Genomic DNA, 17,264 nt, shown 5'->3' with positions numbered 1-17,264 from the left:
TGTAAAACTGTAAATGATGTACAAAAAAAAATCTGTTAATAGTTCTTTGTAGATATTAAGTTATTTATTCTCTTTTTGTCACCTGTACTGAAAAAAGAAAATCTTATAAAAAATATTATTTTTAAATCTGTTGTCTGTCTTTTATATCATGTCTGAGTATTTCTTGGATCCGTTTACTACATCAGACTGAAGCAGATGATGCAGATAAGTCACATAAACAAGTGATTTACTCAGTTTGATGTTACTCTCACAGAGCAGAGAGACCAACACACATCAAACCCTCCTGCAAATATTCACTTTACTACCACAGTATTAGAGCTGATGTTCAGATTCAAGTCATGTTTTGAGAAAATTGTAACATGAGTATAAAGATAGTTAGATAACATCATAATTCTACAATTGCCAGTATTATGAGTTATGTTATTCAGCCTCTGCTTCACAACAGGTTAGTTTATGGACTCATAACATGTTATGTAATTGGTTTCATTTCATTATCCTGAACTCTAATGTGTGTATCAGTGAAACAGCCTCAGGTCATCCACTCAACTCTGTAATAGGAACACTGAGTACCAAAGGAAATGTCACCTAATAACTCAACTGATTCTCAGAATATTAACAATTTTATTCTTATAGTTATGACTATTTCTTTAAAGTATTACTTCTTCTTATTAGGTTATGATTTTATTCTGGAAATATGACTTTTTCCTCATTGAATTACAACGTAATTCTCCAATGTGCCTTTTTCCCCAAAATATATCGACTTTGTTCTCTGAATCTGTTTTTTTTCCACCTCACAGCAGCCGTAATACTCCGGTGTATTTTAGAGAAACAAGAGCGAACTGAGACTTCCAAAATAAATGTCAGAATTTGGGAGAAATAATGTTATAATTCTGCCAACATTTTGTTTTTAGCCTGTGATTCATACTTGTTTTTCTCATGGCCTTCACTGTCTTTCAGAATACTGACTGAAAAGCTTCATGTAGTTTATCAATGACAACTCAAGCTTCCTCTGAGCAGACTGCTTCACTTTTATTTAGAAAAGCAGATGTAGAAAAGTTTCATAAAATATTTTATCATTGGCACATTTTCTTTAATTTAACAAAGTAAAAAAAAAACATCTGAGAAGAGAAGAACTGGAAAAGGCAAATGTCACCAAATATATCCAGACTTTCGTTACAAACTAAATATTTAACAGCTTATAACAAGATAGAAATAACATACATTCATAGTCGTACAGTGTCTCTAGTAAACCAGCCAATCAGAGCAGAGATGCTGCTCCAGAAGATGAAATGCATTGTCACACTGCCAGGAACAGCATCAATACGTCCTTTTATTTCTAACAAAACAGCTGTTTTTTTATTACTAATCATTTAGTATCATATTGTTTAACGTCACTGCTGTTGACTCAAGATTTATTTTGGAGTCTAAGATTTTATTTGACTCATTTCCTTTCAGCTTTTATCTCAGATTCAACCAATAAAAAGTCTCAAAAGTCTCCTGATGAACTGCTGCATCCTCTGGAGTCCATGCAAAACTATGTCAACATTGACATAGTTGTAACATTAATAGTGAACCAGTAAAACACAAATTGGTCAAAACAGCGTGAAACATCAGTTGAGTCACTTTGCTGAGTCAGCGCCTTCTGAAAAGCAAAACAACGAGTCCAGCAGCATCACAACAGCAGACGAAACACACAACCACAAAACAAAGACAAGAAATTCCACTCAGTCCTACCAAATGAGTCAGTCATCTTCAGCCTCCAGACGACTTCAGGGATCACAAACACTGACGGATCCTTTTCCAACATGAAGTCCTCCATTACATCCAGTTTACGTGTCCTGCTCATATTTTTGTAATCACAATCCTGATAAATATCACCATCATAGATCTATTTTACAATCCTGAAGCAGATCAAGACGCTGAAGAACTTTCATTTAATTCGAGGCTGGTCGGCTCCAGGTCCGGCTGTTTTTCAAGTTTGAAGATGATGGCATCGAAGAGGAGGCACAACTTCCATCCAAGTCAAATAGAAGTCAATCATTTGACTGGTTGGAAGTCCTCATGACAGGGTGCCTTCAAACTCTGGTAATCCTTCAAGACTTGTTTATTCGTGTCACTGAAGATAAAAAAAAAGAAAAGAAAAAAGAAAGCTGCATCTGCACTTTCAAACCCAAACCAACACTGAAAGTTGTAAGAAAACCAAAGAAAAAATCCTCAAAGTCCTGCTTCTGCATTTTGAAATTTAGGATTTCCAAAACAATACACTCCCCCTCCGTAGATGGACAGACCGACCGACGAATCAAAATCCCATCCGAGACTTCTTCTTCTTTGTTTGGGATGCCTGCGACAGCCCCGTGCGACCCTGTGAACTCTGGGAGAAGGACAGAGGCTGGGAGAAACTCAACCAGGTGTCCTGAGACAGACTCGCCCCGAGGTTCCTCTGAGAGAGAGACTGAGAGCTGCGGAGCTGAGAGGAGGAGGCCGTAGGTGGAGGTGTGGGCTGCATGGCGCTTCCTTCTTCCAGGAAATAACCGTCATGCTGCGAGGGCTCGTCCTGGAAAGGGACGGAAACAGCTTCATCAGTACAGTATGAAAAGCATCTCGTTTACGTCTGTGTGTCAACAAACAATGTTCTGAGTATGAAGATAAAATTATATGTTTGTGTTTTAAAGGCTCTTTCATCCTTGTTCGTCTAATGGTTCCTCTCCCTCCCTTCATTTCCTGTCAAATCTATTGTTTCCCTGTTCACTGTCAAAATAAAGGAAGAAAAGTCATCAATGGGCACGACAGAACTGCAGGATATGTGGGCGACACTGTAATCAGTCTGGTCTAATCTGGAATTTGTTAGGCTCGACTGGATTTAGGCTGTTAAACAGTAATATCTGACATTTAGCTTGTTATTGTGCTAATGTTCATTGTGTACCAGTTGAAGGGGCTTGTATACTCCTCCAGACGTGCCTGTCAGATGGTCAAATAGCTTTGGAAGTCCCCCCCCCCTCCCCCCACACCTTCCTGACAGCAGATTAGGGAGACTGTGCCTCTGTAACGGTCCAGCCCTGACATTCAAACTCACCTCACACAGTGATTGGTCAGCTGTGCAGACATAAGAAAGGAATCAGGGTTTCTCTCTCTCTCTCTCTCTCTCTCTCTCTCTCTTGCTCTCCTTTTTCATTCTTGACACAACTATTCATGTCACTTTTTATGTGACAGAAATAATGCGATACTATGAATGTCTCCAGCAGCATCTTAACAGTTAGAATAAGATGCTGCTGTTTAGTAGCTGAGGCTAACAGGAAGTCGAGTCTTTGTGTTGTCTTATTCAGAGGTAGCCTGTCATGAACTAGCCTGGTTCTACGTCTCTGTATCACTGCCCACATCTCCATTCTTTACTATGACCTATATAAATCTACTGTTGTGCTCATGGGTGGAGAAAAAAATCAGCCAATCAGAGACTTGTGGGCGGGATTAAACATGGGGATGTCATCTTTCTGAGGCAGCAAACAGATGGACATAGCTGTAAATATTCATCTTACAGAAATAACTCTTAAATTGACATATTTATTCTATCAACATGACAAATGTTGTGTTACCTGCTCTTAGCAACGTGTACCACAGCTCCTGTGTCTACTGGATGGATATGTTGTAATCGTTAGTCACAGGCCTACATGACACGTTAGTGAACATGCCATGTCTCTCTTACCTGTGGTGCGAACAGAGAGCTGAGGTAGTCCTCTGCTGGACGTTTGTTCCTCCTCTGACTGACCGGTGTGGCTTCAGGTTTGAGTGTCTGTGACAGGGAGGGGGTGCGGGAGCCGCTGGGAGTCTGCTGATCGTGTTGTTTATCTTTGGTTTTCTGAGGTGTGGCGGTTGGCGTGGGAACTGGAGTGTCGGATTGCATGGTAGTGGGTGTGTCGGCTCTTGGCGTCCCTTCCTCCATAAAGGCCCGCAGCTGGGACAGCGCCCCCGTCCCTTCTGTGTCCGAACTCGCCCTCTGGCTCGCTGCGGAAGACCAGCCGGTGGAATCGGAGAAGTCGTCCAGCTCCGACTGGTAGCTGACAGATGAGGTGAAGCTCCCGGACAGAACCAGGCGTCGGCCGGCGGCTCTCTTCGCCTCCTTCTCCCTCCTCCTCTTCTTCTTTAGAGCTTGCACCTTCTGCTCCCTGTTCAGGCCCAGCTTGTCCTCCCACCATGCCCGCCACGCCTCCTCCCCCTGCCAGGAAACGGTCAGGCGGTGGCTGAGCTGGTCGGTCCAGTCTTCTGTGTCCACCAGGTTGGGAAGCGGTACCGTATCTGCGGGCCCGGCGGAGACGTCGCGGTTAAGCAGCAGCGAGCGGTTAGACATGCACGCTCTCAGATCACGCCTCAGGCTCTGCACGCGCTCCTCTTCTGTCACATCTCTCGTCTCGTCATCGGACGGGCGGAGGACGTCTTCGGTCGTGATTGTGAAATGCGGCAGGCGGTGCGGGCGGGGCTTCTTCTCGCGGCTCTTGTGCATCACTTTCTGGAGCCAGTGTTTCCACGTGACGAGGGTGCCGTCGCTGAGCTTTACTGAAGTCTGCTGCTCGGGGGGATCGACGTGACTCGAACTGCCGGAGCCGCCGACCGTTTCCTCCACACTGCCGGGTTCCCCAGCATCATCAGCTTCATCTTTACTCACCTGTCCATCTTTCACACCTGCATCCGATCCGTTCACCTCATCCAGCTCTGGATCATCGTTGACGACGACCTGCAGCATTAACTTCTTCAGTTTTCGTCTTTTCCTTTCTGACTCTGAATCCTCGGAGGAAGCGTCAGAGTACATGTTCTCTCTCTCTGGTGTTTCAGGCACAAACCTCTGCATAGTCACACCCTGAGTCGGCCCGAGTATGTCCTCGTCGCTCGATGTGTCCGTTACCACCGGCTGAGAATCTGGCAGCGTCGCCTGTGACGTTGGAGGTTTTTCTGCTGTTATCTTGCCTGATGTTGTGGCGTTTTTCAGTGTTGGTTGTGGCAGTTTTTTGGCTTCTTGTTGAGACAGGGGTTCATCCTCAGCTGGAGGTTGAGAGGTATCCGGCTGGTCGGGTTCAAGGACCTGATAGAAAATATCTCCTGCCTCTGTGAGCTGCAGGATGCAGATACACTCCTCACCACTTCCTTCTCTTCCGCCTCTCTTCTGGATACAAGTCAGACCTGACGACAAACAAGAAAGTTGAGCAACATCACGTGTATAACAGGATTTTTTAATAGTCGGGTATATTTTGTCAATTATGAAGAAAAAAAAAGCCTTTGAACTCCACAGCTATCTGATCTACGTGTTGTACATAACAAACTAGTGCTTCATATAGTCTGAGTAAAATCTAATGAAATCTAAATTAACTATAATTGAATACCAATCTGAGTTTCAGACCTTCAAACACAGGAACACACACACACACACACACACACACACACACACACACACACACACACAGAGAGAGCCCCACGGCCCCTCCGTACCTGCGGCAGGTGTTGACAGTCTGTTGGTTGCTGTGTCCAGGCGGTGAGGGATCTGGACAGGAAGGTGTTTCAAACTGTCTTTGGGTCTGAGCAGAGCCTGAGGAGGACCTCGACTGAAACAGGCCTCCGCTCTGCCTCCTGAACACAAACAGACCCACGCACACACACAGTGTTACACACAGACATGAAGCTGAAATGCTCTTTTACAAATGATCCAATATGCTGCAACATTTAGGACATTTAACACTAACTGGTAGAAATTTTTAAGTTTAAAACTGACTAAATGAATTAAAAATGAACAGGATTCCAACGTTCATTTGACTTTTTACGCCGCCCCCTGTGGACTGACCTGAGTACTGCAGCATTGTAATTTCCTGGGAACTCTGGGAGCCAAGCAGGACCTTAGTGGTTCCGGACCCGCCCGCCGCTGAGCCAGAGGAGGCGGAGCCAGGGAGGACGTGACAAAACATTGGCGGGGACTGCATCATGTGGTCCCACTTGAGCATGGGCATGCAGGGGAAACGCTCGTCCATGATGTAGGCTGAGTGCTGACGTAAAAAGAGAGAGAGAGGTGTGAGCTTTTCATGCGACACCCGGCAGGATGTGTTAGCTGGACAGGTGTTTGGGTGGGACGGTGGTTCGACAAAACTGCACTGAGATCACGGGAATCAAATCTGATGTCATTTTGACCGACACTTCCTCAGGTTAAAATGAAAATAACACCTGGTGGCAGATTGTATCAGCTGTAGCTATCTGATGTTAATGCTATGAAGCCAAAATGAAAGTGTTGTCTGGTTCATGGGGCATCTGTACTCAACAGAATATTGTTTTGTAAATGAAACTGTGTTTTAGTAGCTAACAGGTCACATTAGTTTCAGGAGTCAGAATCTACTAGATTATATTTCATTCATATCATACAAACAATTGAAGCTGATCAACTTAAAGCAGCAGTGTGGGACTTTTGTCTCCCCCTTCTAGCAGTGAGAGTGATTACAACAACACTGTGGACATGTGCTTACTGTACGTCATCGCCTACTCGCTACTGTTGCTGCTGTAAAACGGTAGATGAACTATTTTGAGCGTCACACAACCCCTGTGAAACCACTCTACTGTTCACTATCAGAATTTGATCCATTCGGTCTGATGACATTTGGAAAGTCTAGAAGCCGTACGATTCAATTAAATTACGATTAAAGTATTTTTATCACCATTCAAGTGAGCAGAGAGCTAACTGGAAGTTAGCCAGCTTGGCTGCTGCAAGTCTCTAGTGCACATGCTCTGCTCACACAGCATGCACAGAATGTATCCATCCAATCACTGCAGGAATGTCAAACCCAACATCAGATTAAAAACTCTGTATGTTGTGAAATACAGAGAGGTTTATCTGGCAGTGATAGGCTCAATCAGCATTGTGTGAACTCATTTGGCGAGGGCTTGAATGTAACAGACGTTCATATGTAAAAGTTCTGCACTGCAGGTTTAACAGTTCTGAATCGGGACCTCCAGTATCGGAGCAAGTGGCTCTTGAGAAATAAGGTGTAAAAGTCAACAGGCTGTTTCTGAGAGTCACATACATATTTAATCAACATTAATTAGGCTCCCACTCAAATCAGTTTCTGCCTCAATCAATCAATCAATCAATCAGAGGTATTGTCAGTAATTCAGAGGACTGACACCAGGCTGGATTTGAATGGATGCAAATTCAATAAGTGGATTTGCTAAAATGTTATGAAATCCCCTTTCTAACCGCAAAACCTCCAAAGACTTGGCAAGACTCTATGAGGGCGGGAATCCAAACCTAAAAATGGATGCAGGAGTGAAGCACAATGTAACCCTGTCTGTGGCCCCGAGTGCATCCCATCATTCAAAATGTCTTGTTGTCTCGTCTAGTTTCTAAATGAAGCCCTGACACATCGTTAACTAGCCCATTTATATTATAATTTTAGTTCATGAAACAAAAAAAACTTTATGTTCTATGAGTTGTTTGTTTTCCTCCCACAGAGTAAACTAACTCCAGACATATACTGGTGATACTGGTGTCCTCTAGTGTTGACACGCAGCTACTGAACTGAAAACTGGCTGAGAGGAATATTCAAACCCAAGACTTGTTTTTTTTATGGCTTCATCATTCCATCCACTGGAAATATTCTAATTGTCTTCACTCATCATTGCATCAGTTTAGACATAATTTGTATCTGTGGAAATTTCGAGATCTATACTAGTATTTAAAATGAAATTTTACGGGTCTGAACTAAACTTGGACAAACGCTGTTTGTGTGTGACGTGATGTTGATATTAACATACCTGTGTGGTGATGAGGTGGTGGAAGCAGTGGACGTCTCCCAGGTATCTGGTCAGGATGAGTCTCTCTCCACTCCGACACTCGGAGGTGTTGCTTATACGAAACAGAGTGTGATTGGAGGCAGGGCTCACCTGGAGGAACGGACGAGGAGGAAGAGGAGGGACAGGGAAGTGAGATAGAATAAAGAAAAAGGAGGACAGAAAGAGGAGAGGAAAAAGTAAAGGGGGAGAGAGCAGAGTGAGAAATATATCAACCTGGTGGTGGTGATAGAAGTCAGAGAATGACTGATGTCAGATGGATTCATTCTCTGGACTGGACAGAGTTTCATCTGCTCTGTCTTGTGTTGTCTGAACTGAAGTAGAAACTAAATTTGACACAACACATTAGCTTCAACCTTTTGTCTCACCCTGATGTCAGAGAGCTCCACCCCTGTCCTGTCAGCGTACAGCATCACCCTCGGGTGGGCGGAAAACTCGCACCATCGCCAAGATGACTTGGCGTTGAAATACAGGTTGTTGTCCTCCTCCCGAATCTTCTGTATCCTGACGGGGCAGAGTTAGTTTCAGCTTGACTTATGACGACAGACTTTCAACAGATAAAACCTGTTCAAATAAAATCTGTGAGGTCAGTAAACACCTTTTCCTCTCTAAAACAATCGACAGAACGTCCTCACCCTTTGCCCACGGTCCACAGGTTTGCTGTTCCGCTCTCACTCACCACCAGAACTTCACCTAAAACATGAGGACTGACAACACACAGCAGAGATGACTTTCATTTAAAACCTTAACTTCCTTTCTGTGACCCTCCCTCATGGCTGCAGAGGGGGCTTGAACCCTCGCTCCGTCCTGATGATCACTAACCTGACGCTGACGCAGGTCGCCACCTCTTTGGTGTTGACCACCTGCAGCAGACGAGGTTCGTTGCTTTCACTGAATCTCCAAACTCCACACAGATGATCCGACCGCACGGCAACACAACCTGCGAACATACAAACATGTTTCAATGTCTAGAAAAACCACAATGGGCTCCTGATGTTTTTAAATGTTCTCTTGTTCTTACAGTCGTTGAGGAGCGAGGCCGAGCTGATCTGTCTGACGGGGCCTTTCAGTTTGAAGCTGAGCGGCTCGCTGCTGCTGGCGTCCACGCAGGAAGAACCTCCTCTGTGGTGCCGCAGCTCCACTGTGTGGAAGTCTGAGGTACTGTGTTAAGAACCAGAACTAGCAGAGACAACAGCACTCTGCTTCACACCTCCACCTCCCTCATTATTATAAACCATAACGTGTTGTCAAGGAACCGCTTCACAAGATGCGTCTGAATCTTATTGGCCTTGCCTGCATCAGAGGATTTTAGAAAGACTGACATTCAGCTCTATTTGATTATTTGATGTCTATAAAGTAATAAAATAAATGAATTGAGTCAGCACTAGTTTTCTGTTCGTTAAACCTTTGTCTCCATACTCTGATATGTTGTCTACTCCAGCTGCAGGATACTGAGGCGGTCCAGTCCTTGGTTTCCAGGGTAGAGGAGGCAGCCACACTGAGAGCTGCTGCTGCTGCTGCTCTGGGAGAAAGGGATGAAGGCCAGAGCGCCTCCTGTGGCTCCTTCAGAGAACAGCAGGCGGTCTCTCTGCTCCGTCAGCTCCTCGTGCAGCAGAGCTCCCAGCAGCTCCGGAGGGATGTCGTGCACGGTGTCTGACAGCAGGACGCCGTACGCCGCCATTGATCTGGAGGAATACGTCTGCTGGCATCTGGGGGAAAAAGACACACGATGACATAAAATCACCGATCACACGACCGGAGATATTTATTGATTTCATGTCAAATCTTCCCACGTTTACAGACGATCACTTTCACACTGACCAATCGGGTCCACTCACATTTTAAGATTTAGCAAGTCCAGGAACTTTCTCACCTTCCACATGTTGATTGAATCTTTGCGATATTTCTGCAACACACACACACACAAACACACAAAGCTATCCTTGTTAGAACATTGTTTTTTTTTCTTTAGGGTTTTTATTTCTATTTATCTTGCTTAAAACTTAATACTTCATAAAATTCAGTTACAAATGATGAAGCTTCCAGAGCTGAAAGCATCTAAATTCTTATCTGACCAGCGTTCAAACAAACTATAAACTCACCTCTTTTTCTCCTTTTTTGAAGTTGAAATGTTCACCCAGAATTTCACTCATGCACCCAAAGGCGTCCTGGCAGTGATCCATGAAGAAGTTCTGCATCTGAATACAATAAAAATATGTTTTTTTTAATAAACCTGATGTGAGGCTGCACAGCTCAGCTCCATTCACACTGGTTCTATTATTTCAAAAGGTTTGAGAGTCCTGCGTTGTCTCATCTTCAGGAGGAATAAACAACCAATTCTGCTCTCATCCAGAGCAATTTACCAGCCAGAGGAGTTTATTTTTTAAACTTTTGGGATTTATCTTCAAACTAGCTGGAGATAAGTAAACACTGGAGTCACACACCTCCTCAGCTGCTGTCATCAATAATAAACATCTTAAATGCTGGTGAGTTTATATCATTTTAAAGTAGATATCTATGTGTATAAATAATAGCGTTGCTGCCATATTTATGCCTTTAAATGACCTGACAAAGGATGAATTCAGACTTTTTACAAATTGGCATCATTATGTAGATATTTCAGCATCCTTTTGATCTGTTTATTGCAATTAAATCACAACAAAATCTACGTTTATTTTGGGTTCATTCAGGCTGAGCTTCAGTAACATCACCACTAGTCGGTGCTTGCTGTTGCTCGCTGGCTGTTTGAGGCAAATAAACACAAATCATCCTGCGGTCAGACTTATGTGAGTAATGCAAGGCGTTCGGTGTGTTTGCTGCACTGCTATGTTTTCTCCAGCAGCCATATTTCACACTCAACAGTTGCCATGGTAGCCAGCACACCCTGCAGAAGAGGGGAGAGCGAAGTGGGTGGGACGGGTACTCAAACCAGCCCTTCTGAACAAGGCTGTTTAGACGGGACGACAAGGCTGCTGTGGTGCTTGATGCTTGTGATGTTTTGATCAAAGCATGTCAGATGTCTGTAAGTACGATTTAAAGAGATAAATTCTACCTGGATCAGGTTTTACTTTAAAGTCCCAGTAACGAAATGAGTCTTGTATTTGCACAGTTCCAAACCCAATGAACACAATATACACATTTATCATGTGATGAACTGTTGTACTCACATGTTCTGTGAAGTCCAGCGGATCTGGAGGCTTCGAGGACCAAAGGAAAGCTGGGAAAAATGTATATGGTGTGACAAACAAAAGAAAAGACTCATAAAGATGAATTCAATAATATAAATGTCCAACTGGATTCAGGATGTTTATATGAAACAAATATGGTGAATTTTCTCCAGGATGATTTGATGAATATAGAGAAAAAAAATCTGAATTTTGTGCCCTTTATTTCTAAACTCATTTTCAAAATGTACTCTCTAATTCTTCTATGGATTGATAGATATTGAAACATTTTTGGGGAAACCTAGGTTTTATCAGAATATCCTACTGGATATTTGGGAGTTTATTTTATTTCTATTTTTATACCAAATACAGTGAAAGTTTTTCATCTTTATTTATAACGTGGGAGTCGGTCCTGCTTCAGTGCTTCAGATCTGAAGTGCAGGGTAAACAGAGACTACTCTCTGAGACTTGAATAACCTTGGGTGAGGCAAAGGCATCTGTCTGGAACTCACAGTTTTTGGGAGACAGGAGGGGAATCGGCACCGGCTCAGTGTATCGCCATGTCTCCCCTCTGACCTGATGTCTGGATGTAAACGTCCAGCTGGAGAGAGGACCAGAGCTGCCCTGAAACCACAATCACACCAATGACTCCAGTGTATTAAGACACTACTGAACAGACAACTAACAATGAACCTGAATTATCTTTAAACATTTTAGAAAAAGCTAAAACTATCTGAGCATAAACTGAGCTAAAAAACAAAAAAAAACAAGTTTGCAAATTGTGTAACAAAAAATAAAATAGAAAAGTTAGAATTGTATCTCACAATTTTTACTTACTAGTCATAAATTATATTTTCATTATACATAACTTTCAATCAAACACACACACACAGTGTATAATCTTTGTTGCTACTGTCGTTGTCCTGGCTGTGTTTTTGTTTACTCATGTTAATGACTGTCCATTGATAAAGATGGTACTTCTGAATTTTAGCAATACAATACTTTTTTGGTAAATATATTGCAATTAATTGCAATATATTTTCTGTTTAAACAATTAAAATCTGGGTCTGCTATTTAAGTCCTTGTGAAAAATACAATATAGTTAGTAATTTCACATTAAGTCTGGAAGCTATTATAAATCATCCAATACATTTATAAATACACAGTTCACATATAAATACTACCATCAGTTTACAGTAATAGTTGTTCCCTTCTCATTAATGTGATCAGCAGCGTGCTCAGCTGACAGCTGACCCACCTGAGGTCTGACTAGGTCGTAGCAACCCCAATTTCCTGCACAGTGTTTCAGGACCGTATCCGGCGGTCCACAGTTGTAAAACGAAGGAAAAAGCTGCTGTGGGAACTGGTAATCCATTTTGTTTCTTATTAGCGAATTAAAATAGTCGTTTTCTGATGCTGTGTGTCGTTGTTCCCTCGCTCGTGTGTCTGGGAACAAGTCTGAACATGCTGTTCTCCGGCTTGGCTAATGCTAACTTAGCTCCCCAGCCCTCCGCCGTTAGCGAGGACAAATAAACGCATTTCTCTTTTTATAATCATCATGACACACGTTCAGCACGTCACACAACAACTTGTCCACGTCAAAGCGACTAAGGTGATCCGAAAAGTCGCCGAAACGGTGGCAAATTTGTCCAAATTCCTCACTGCATCGTTTGACACGTGTGTGCACACTCGCGACCTGAAGACGACAATCAAGTTTGATACATTGAGTAGCTCTAACAAAACAATAAGACTTCCGGTCTGCCTCTATTATTGTTATTATTATGTACTTAATTTGTACCGCAGTTTTCCTTTGTAGTGAATCTCAAAGCGCTAAAAAGATTTATTTTACTGTTCCTTCTTTTTTCCTAATCTTTAAAAGGATGAAAACAACAAAATATTACAGAAAAATGTAAATAAACTCATATGGAAAACAACAAAATTACTAGATAACGTATTATGAGTCGATGCTGCAATGAAAAATGAGAATTAAAAGTGTGAGACTATTATTGTCATCCATACTTCACATAGGATAGGGACATTTTTTCAAGAGATTCTGGCTGCAACAAACAAACAAAACAAACGACTTTCAAAACGTAGTCGTCTTCGGTTTTATTTTGAAGGCAAAAAGCGCATATCGGATGTCATGTTTCAGTTTAGACAAAAAAAACCCTCCACCTGCTGTGATGGATGGATGGAAGGATGGATGGATGGATGGATAGATAGATTTTTATTAGCAGGGGAAACCAATTGAGAGTAAGGCTACATTCACACCTAATCAGGCGGTGCGGCGAAAACGCCAGTCGTCCCATTCATTTGAATGGGGGTAGTGCGGCTCGGCTGCGGCCGTTTTGGCCGCTGCGGCGCCGCACCGGACTGCGGCCGGAAAGCTGAGCCAGAGTCAACTTTTGGAGAAACGCAACCCGACGTCACTGCGGCTGAAAGCTGAGGTGGCCAATCAGAGCGGGAGATCAGACTGACAAGAGTTGTAAACTCTGCCATGAGGGAGAACAAAGACGTTACTAGGACGTGGGGAAGATATTCTCTTCGCTTGATAACGTTAGTAAAGTTAGACTTTGCTGTCGGCTTCCCGACTCATTTTAAAAAAGACGAGAGAAAAAGAGAGAGAGAGCAGCTGTGGTCGAGCGAGCTAGCGAGTGAATGAAGAGAGGGAGCGCTGGTACCCACACACCTCCGCTCGACCCCGCGACTGAACACCGCATCGCCTGATTTGGTGTGAATGCAGCCTAAGGCTCTCGCTTCCAATGGTGCTCTGCAAATACACAACCAAAACAACCATATAACAAGAATCGTAAAAAGTGTAAAATCAACAATCTTTTACAAAGCATAAATACAACACAAACAAGGCAAATGACTTACAAAACACAGAAAACAAAGAAAAAGACAGCAAAATGAGTACATTACACAGGGACAAAGCAGTCACAATTAAGAAAAACAAGAAAATTCATTATCATCGTTCAACATAATCTTAACATGTTCTAAGGATAAAAAATGGTCTAATTTAAAGAATCCTAAAGCTTATTCCACTTATGAGGAGCATAGTAGGTGAAAGCAGTTTTTCCCAATTCTGTGTTCATAAATGGAATATCCAAGGTAATCCAAGGTCTTGTGAAAGAGAGTGGTATCCTATATTACTAAGACTTAAATGTGATGATAAATAAAATGGTAGTTTGTTTAGGATGGCTTTATAAATAAAAAAGAGACAGTGATGTTCCCTTCAAGTGCTAAGTGATGTCCACCTGACCTTCTCATAGAGGATACAATGATGAGTTTTAAAACTGTCAGCTGTGATAAATCTGAGAGAACTGTGATGCACAGCATCAAGGGGCTTGAGCGTATGAGCAGTGGCGTGCATGTAAATTACATCTGTATAGTCAAGCACTGATAAAAATGTTCCCTGTACAATCTGCAATCGACTGCTAAAAGAGAGGCACTACTTATTTCTAAAAAAGAAACCCACTTAAAATTTAAGCTTTTTAGTCAGTTCCTCAACATGAGTTTTAAAAGATCATTTTTCATCTAACCAGAGACCCAGGTATTTCTAACATGGGACTTTTTAAATTTGAGCCCCAGATATTGTATTAATACTAAAACAGAGGATTTTTCTTTTGGGATCTGGTGAAGAGCATGCAATAAGTTTTATCTGGATATAGTGAATTGCCAAAAAATCTGCCTTTAAATTAGACGAAACTTTTTCAATAGAGGGCACAGATGAGTGAATGACTGTGTCATCAGAATAATAATGAATAGAGCTATTACCAATCAATGAGCAAAGGGTCATTTATGTATAATGTGAACAGAGTAGGACCTAGTATTGAGCCCTGTGGCACCCCTTTTGGAATTTCAAGGAAACCGGATTGATGACCGTCCGCTACTATTGCTTGAGTTCTGCCAGTAAGATAATTGTGAAACCAGTTACATGCCTTTGTGTCAATCTCAATTAATCTAGGTCTATTCAAAAGAAGAGTATGATCAACTGTGTCAAATGCTTTTGACAAATCAATGAACAGGGCAATACTACACTCCTTATCCAGAGAACAGATATCATTTACCATCTTACATACAGCTGTCAAAGTGCTATATCCATGTCTGAGACCACACTTTAGGAACATCCCTGTATACAAATGTTAGATTGAAAATATGAGTTAAAGAATAAGCTATAACAGGTGCAGCCATTTATAAGAGTCTTGTATTCAAGAGGTCTGATCCAATAGCCTTTTTTTGGTTAATAGAGGCCAGGGCATCAAAAACCTCCACAACAGAGAACTGTCTGATGGGAAATCTTTCCCCAAAGGGGTAATGTTATTAAAACTGCACCCATCTTCAACTGAGGTAAGCATATATAGATTTTGGTTTTTCAAACAGGTGACCAGAAGAAATAAAATGACTATTAAAAATATCAGATTTCTTCCTTTTCTGAGACAAGGACAGAATGTAGAGAAAGATGCACAGATAGGGAGTAAGCATGACCATGATTTAGTGACTTTATTGTTTTCCAAAATTTTGCTGGATTTCCACCCCCATTGGGCAGGGTATCAACAAAATAACATGACTTAGCAGTTCTAACTGCTCTGACACATTTGTTTCTCAACTGTCTAAAGATCTGCCAATCCATGGAGGACTTTGAGCCTCGTGCTTTTGCCCATGCTACATCTCTTAACCTCAACATCTCTGAGATGTCAGGCGTGAACCAAGGATTCAATCTATTTTTAACCCTGTATTTCTTAAAGGGAGCATGTTTATTTGCTAAGGATTTAAAAACATCTGTGAAGTGGCTTAGGGCTAATTCAGCGTCAGGAAAAGCACATAACCTTGTAATATCACTGAGAAATAAATCATGAAGAAAATCCTGCTCAGCAAAATGTTTAAAGTCTCTCTTTAGAATAATATGTGATGGAATCCTTTATTGTATTGAATCTCTAATGCAGAAAATTGGACAATGATCACTTAAGTCTAGGGTAAACACACCACTGCCTGAGAATTTATGTGGTTTGTTTGTTAGGATTGCAGATATCAGGGTTGACTTTTCTAGATTTCTGGTGTCTGGCTGAGTAGGTAAAGAAATTAGCTGAGTTACATTTAAGTCAATACAATGATTTTTTTAGCCCCTAAGAGGAAGAACTTAACCATTCAAGGTTAAGATCACCCATGAGCAGGACTTCAGATGCCTCATACTCAGATATAAGATTTACCAATTTATCTAAGGCACTTTTTATCTGAGGATGAGCAGATGGGGGCTATAGGCCCGCTCACCACCATATTAGGATTTAAAGAGACATTTAATGCTAGAAATTCAAATTCTTTTGGTATAGACACAGAGCACAACACAGCGAAAGAGTTTCTCACAAAAATAACAACACCTCCCCCCTCGTGGTTTGGTCCACCATATATATGTATAGTAACCATCAAATGCATTGACATCCTCCTTAATTTTATCAGAGAACCAGGTTTCTGTTAGAATTAAAATATCTGGATTGTTTTGTTGGCCTCTAATGGATTCTAATAGAGTCCAGTTTTGGTACCAAGCTTCTCACATCCATGTGGATTAATTCAAGACCTCTCCAGTTTAGGAAGTCCAGAGGAGTATCAACTAAAACTTGAGTAATCTGATTTCTCAAGCCAGGCTCTTGGTCATAAAACAGTTCAAGGGGAATTAGCTTTATATTGCAGGTTGAAAGCTCAAAAAAAGAAAAAGTAGACGGACCTTGAGTTATTATTTAGTTGTTTTTGTCAAACTACTGTTTCTAAGGCCTAGAACAGTTTCACACTAAAAACGTCAGCAGGATGGAAACATAAACTGTATATAAAGTTTTTTTTAAATTTATATGCAGTCTATGGATGGAAAACGAATACTGCGTGTTTTTATTTTGAAAACATGCGACCGGATGCGGCTCTCAGTTGTCGCGTGATCAGCTGACAGGAGGTTTGTCCGTGGGAGAAGCAGCTAAAAACAAGCCGAAACCAGCAGTATCTTTGTTTTTAATTTGTCACGGAGGGAACCTTTTCGTCGAGAAGCCGTCAGCTGACAGGAGATGTTTCAGTAGACAGCTGTTTCTGGTGCGTATCCACAAACTCGAGCATTGTGTTTTGATCCCGTTAGCCGTGTTGCTAACCCGGAAGTCGGGACATTGCAGTTGTAGGTTAGCTTTAATGCAGCACAGTAGCAGCTGTTCTGATAATATTACACGCATACGTTAAACGGTAATGAAAACAAAACCATATCTCTCTTCGTATCCCTCCTAAGTTAGCACTGTACGTTTACTGGCG

General features: G+C 42.0%; 2 protein-coding genes across 7 annotated transcripts in view; one reads left to right on the top strand and one right to left on the bottom strand.

Moving 5' to 3' along the window:
• Positions 1-1,004: 1,004 nt before the first annotated feature.
• taf1c (TATA-box binding protein associated factor, RNA polymerase I subunit C) lies at positions 1,005-12,687 on the bottom strand. Of its 3 annotated transcripts, XM_044333254.1 has the most exons (15): positions 12,238-12,687; positions 11,492-11,603; positions 10,983-11,032; positions 9,918-10,013; positions 9,654-9,721; positions 9,268-9,524; positions 8,837-8,968; positions 8,638-8,755; positions 8,451-8,522; positions 8,184-8,319; positions 7,780-7,908; positions 5,825-6,023; positions 5,476-5,613; positions 3,701-5,169; positions 1,005-2,554 (listed from the first exon to the last, which is right to left on the bottom strand). In XM_044333254.1, exons 1-15 carry the CDS (start codon positions 12,352-12,354, stop codon positions 2,300-2,302), a joined length of 3,348 nt encoding a protein of 1,115 aa, XP_044189189.1. In that variant the 5' UTR covers positions 12,355-12,687; the 3' UTR covers positions 1,005-2,299. The 3 variants fall into 3 exon arrangements, with proteins under 3 accessions (XP_044189189.1, XP_044189190.1, XP_044189191.1); XM_044333255.1 differs by lacking the exons at positions 10,983-11,032; positions 11,492-11,603; positions 12,238-12,687 and having other exon boundaries at positions 9,689-9,721; positions 9,918-9,974; XM_044333256.1 differs by lacking the exons at positions 9,654-9,721; positions 10,983-11,032; positions 11,492-11,603; positions 12,238-12,687 and having other exon boundaries at positions 9,918-10,005.
• Positions 12,688-16,894: 4,207 nt separating this feature from the next.
• Positions 16,895-17,264, top strand: part of LOC122968231 (WD repeat-containing protein 7) — a 110,878-nt gene continuing 110,508 nt past the window's right edge. For 3 of the 4 annotated variants that reach the window (XM_044333262.1, XM_044333263.1, XM_044333260.1), the window contains exon 1: positions 16,895-17,054. The gene's annotated coding sequence lies outside the window, so the exon portion shown is untranslated. Of the gene's footprint in view, positions 17,055-17,156; positions 17,199-17,264 lie in introns of those variants that run through there. The other variant, XM_044333261.1, reaches the window with a different exon arrangement.

This window comes from Thunnus albacares, chromosome 18, assembly GCF_914725855.1.
Source record: "Thunnus albacares chromosome 18, fThuAlb1.1, whole genome shotgun sequence".
In the NCBI taxonomy this organism is placed as follows: Eukaryota; Metazoa; Chordata; class Actinopteri; order Scombriformes; family Scombridae; genus Thunnus; species Thunnus albacares.
This window is presented reverse-complemented; position numbering and strand designations above follow the sequence as displayed.

Excerpts from the sequence above, each read along its gene's own strand:
- taf1c (XM_044333254.1), bottom strand. The coding sequence starts at position 12,354 with ATGGATTACCAGTTCCCACAGCAGCTTTTTCCTTCGTTTTACAACTGT. Across the intron at positions 6,024-7,779 it reads ACCACCTCATCACCACACAG|CACTCAGCCTACATCATGGA; the intron begins GTATGTTAATAT and ends TTTTTACGTCAG. Across the intron at positions 2,555-3,700 it reads GCTCTCTGTTCGCACCACAG|GACGAGCCCTCGCAGCATGA; the intron begins GTAAGAGAGACA and ends GTCCCTTTCCAG.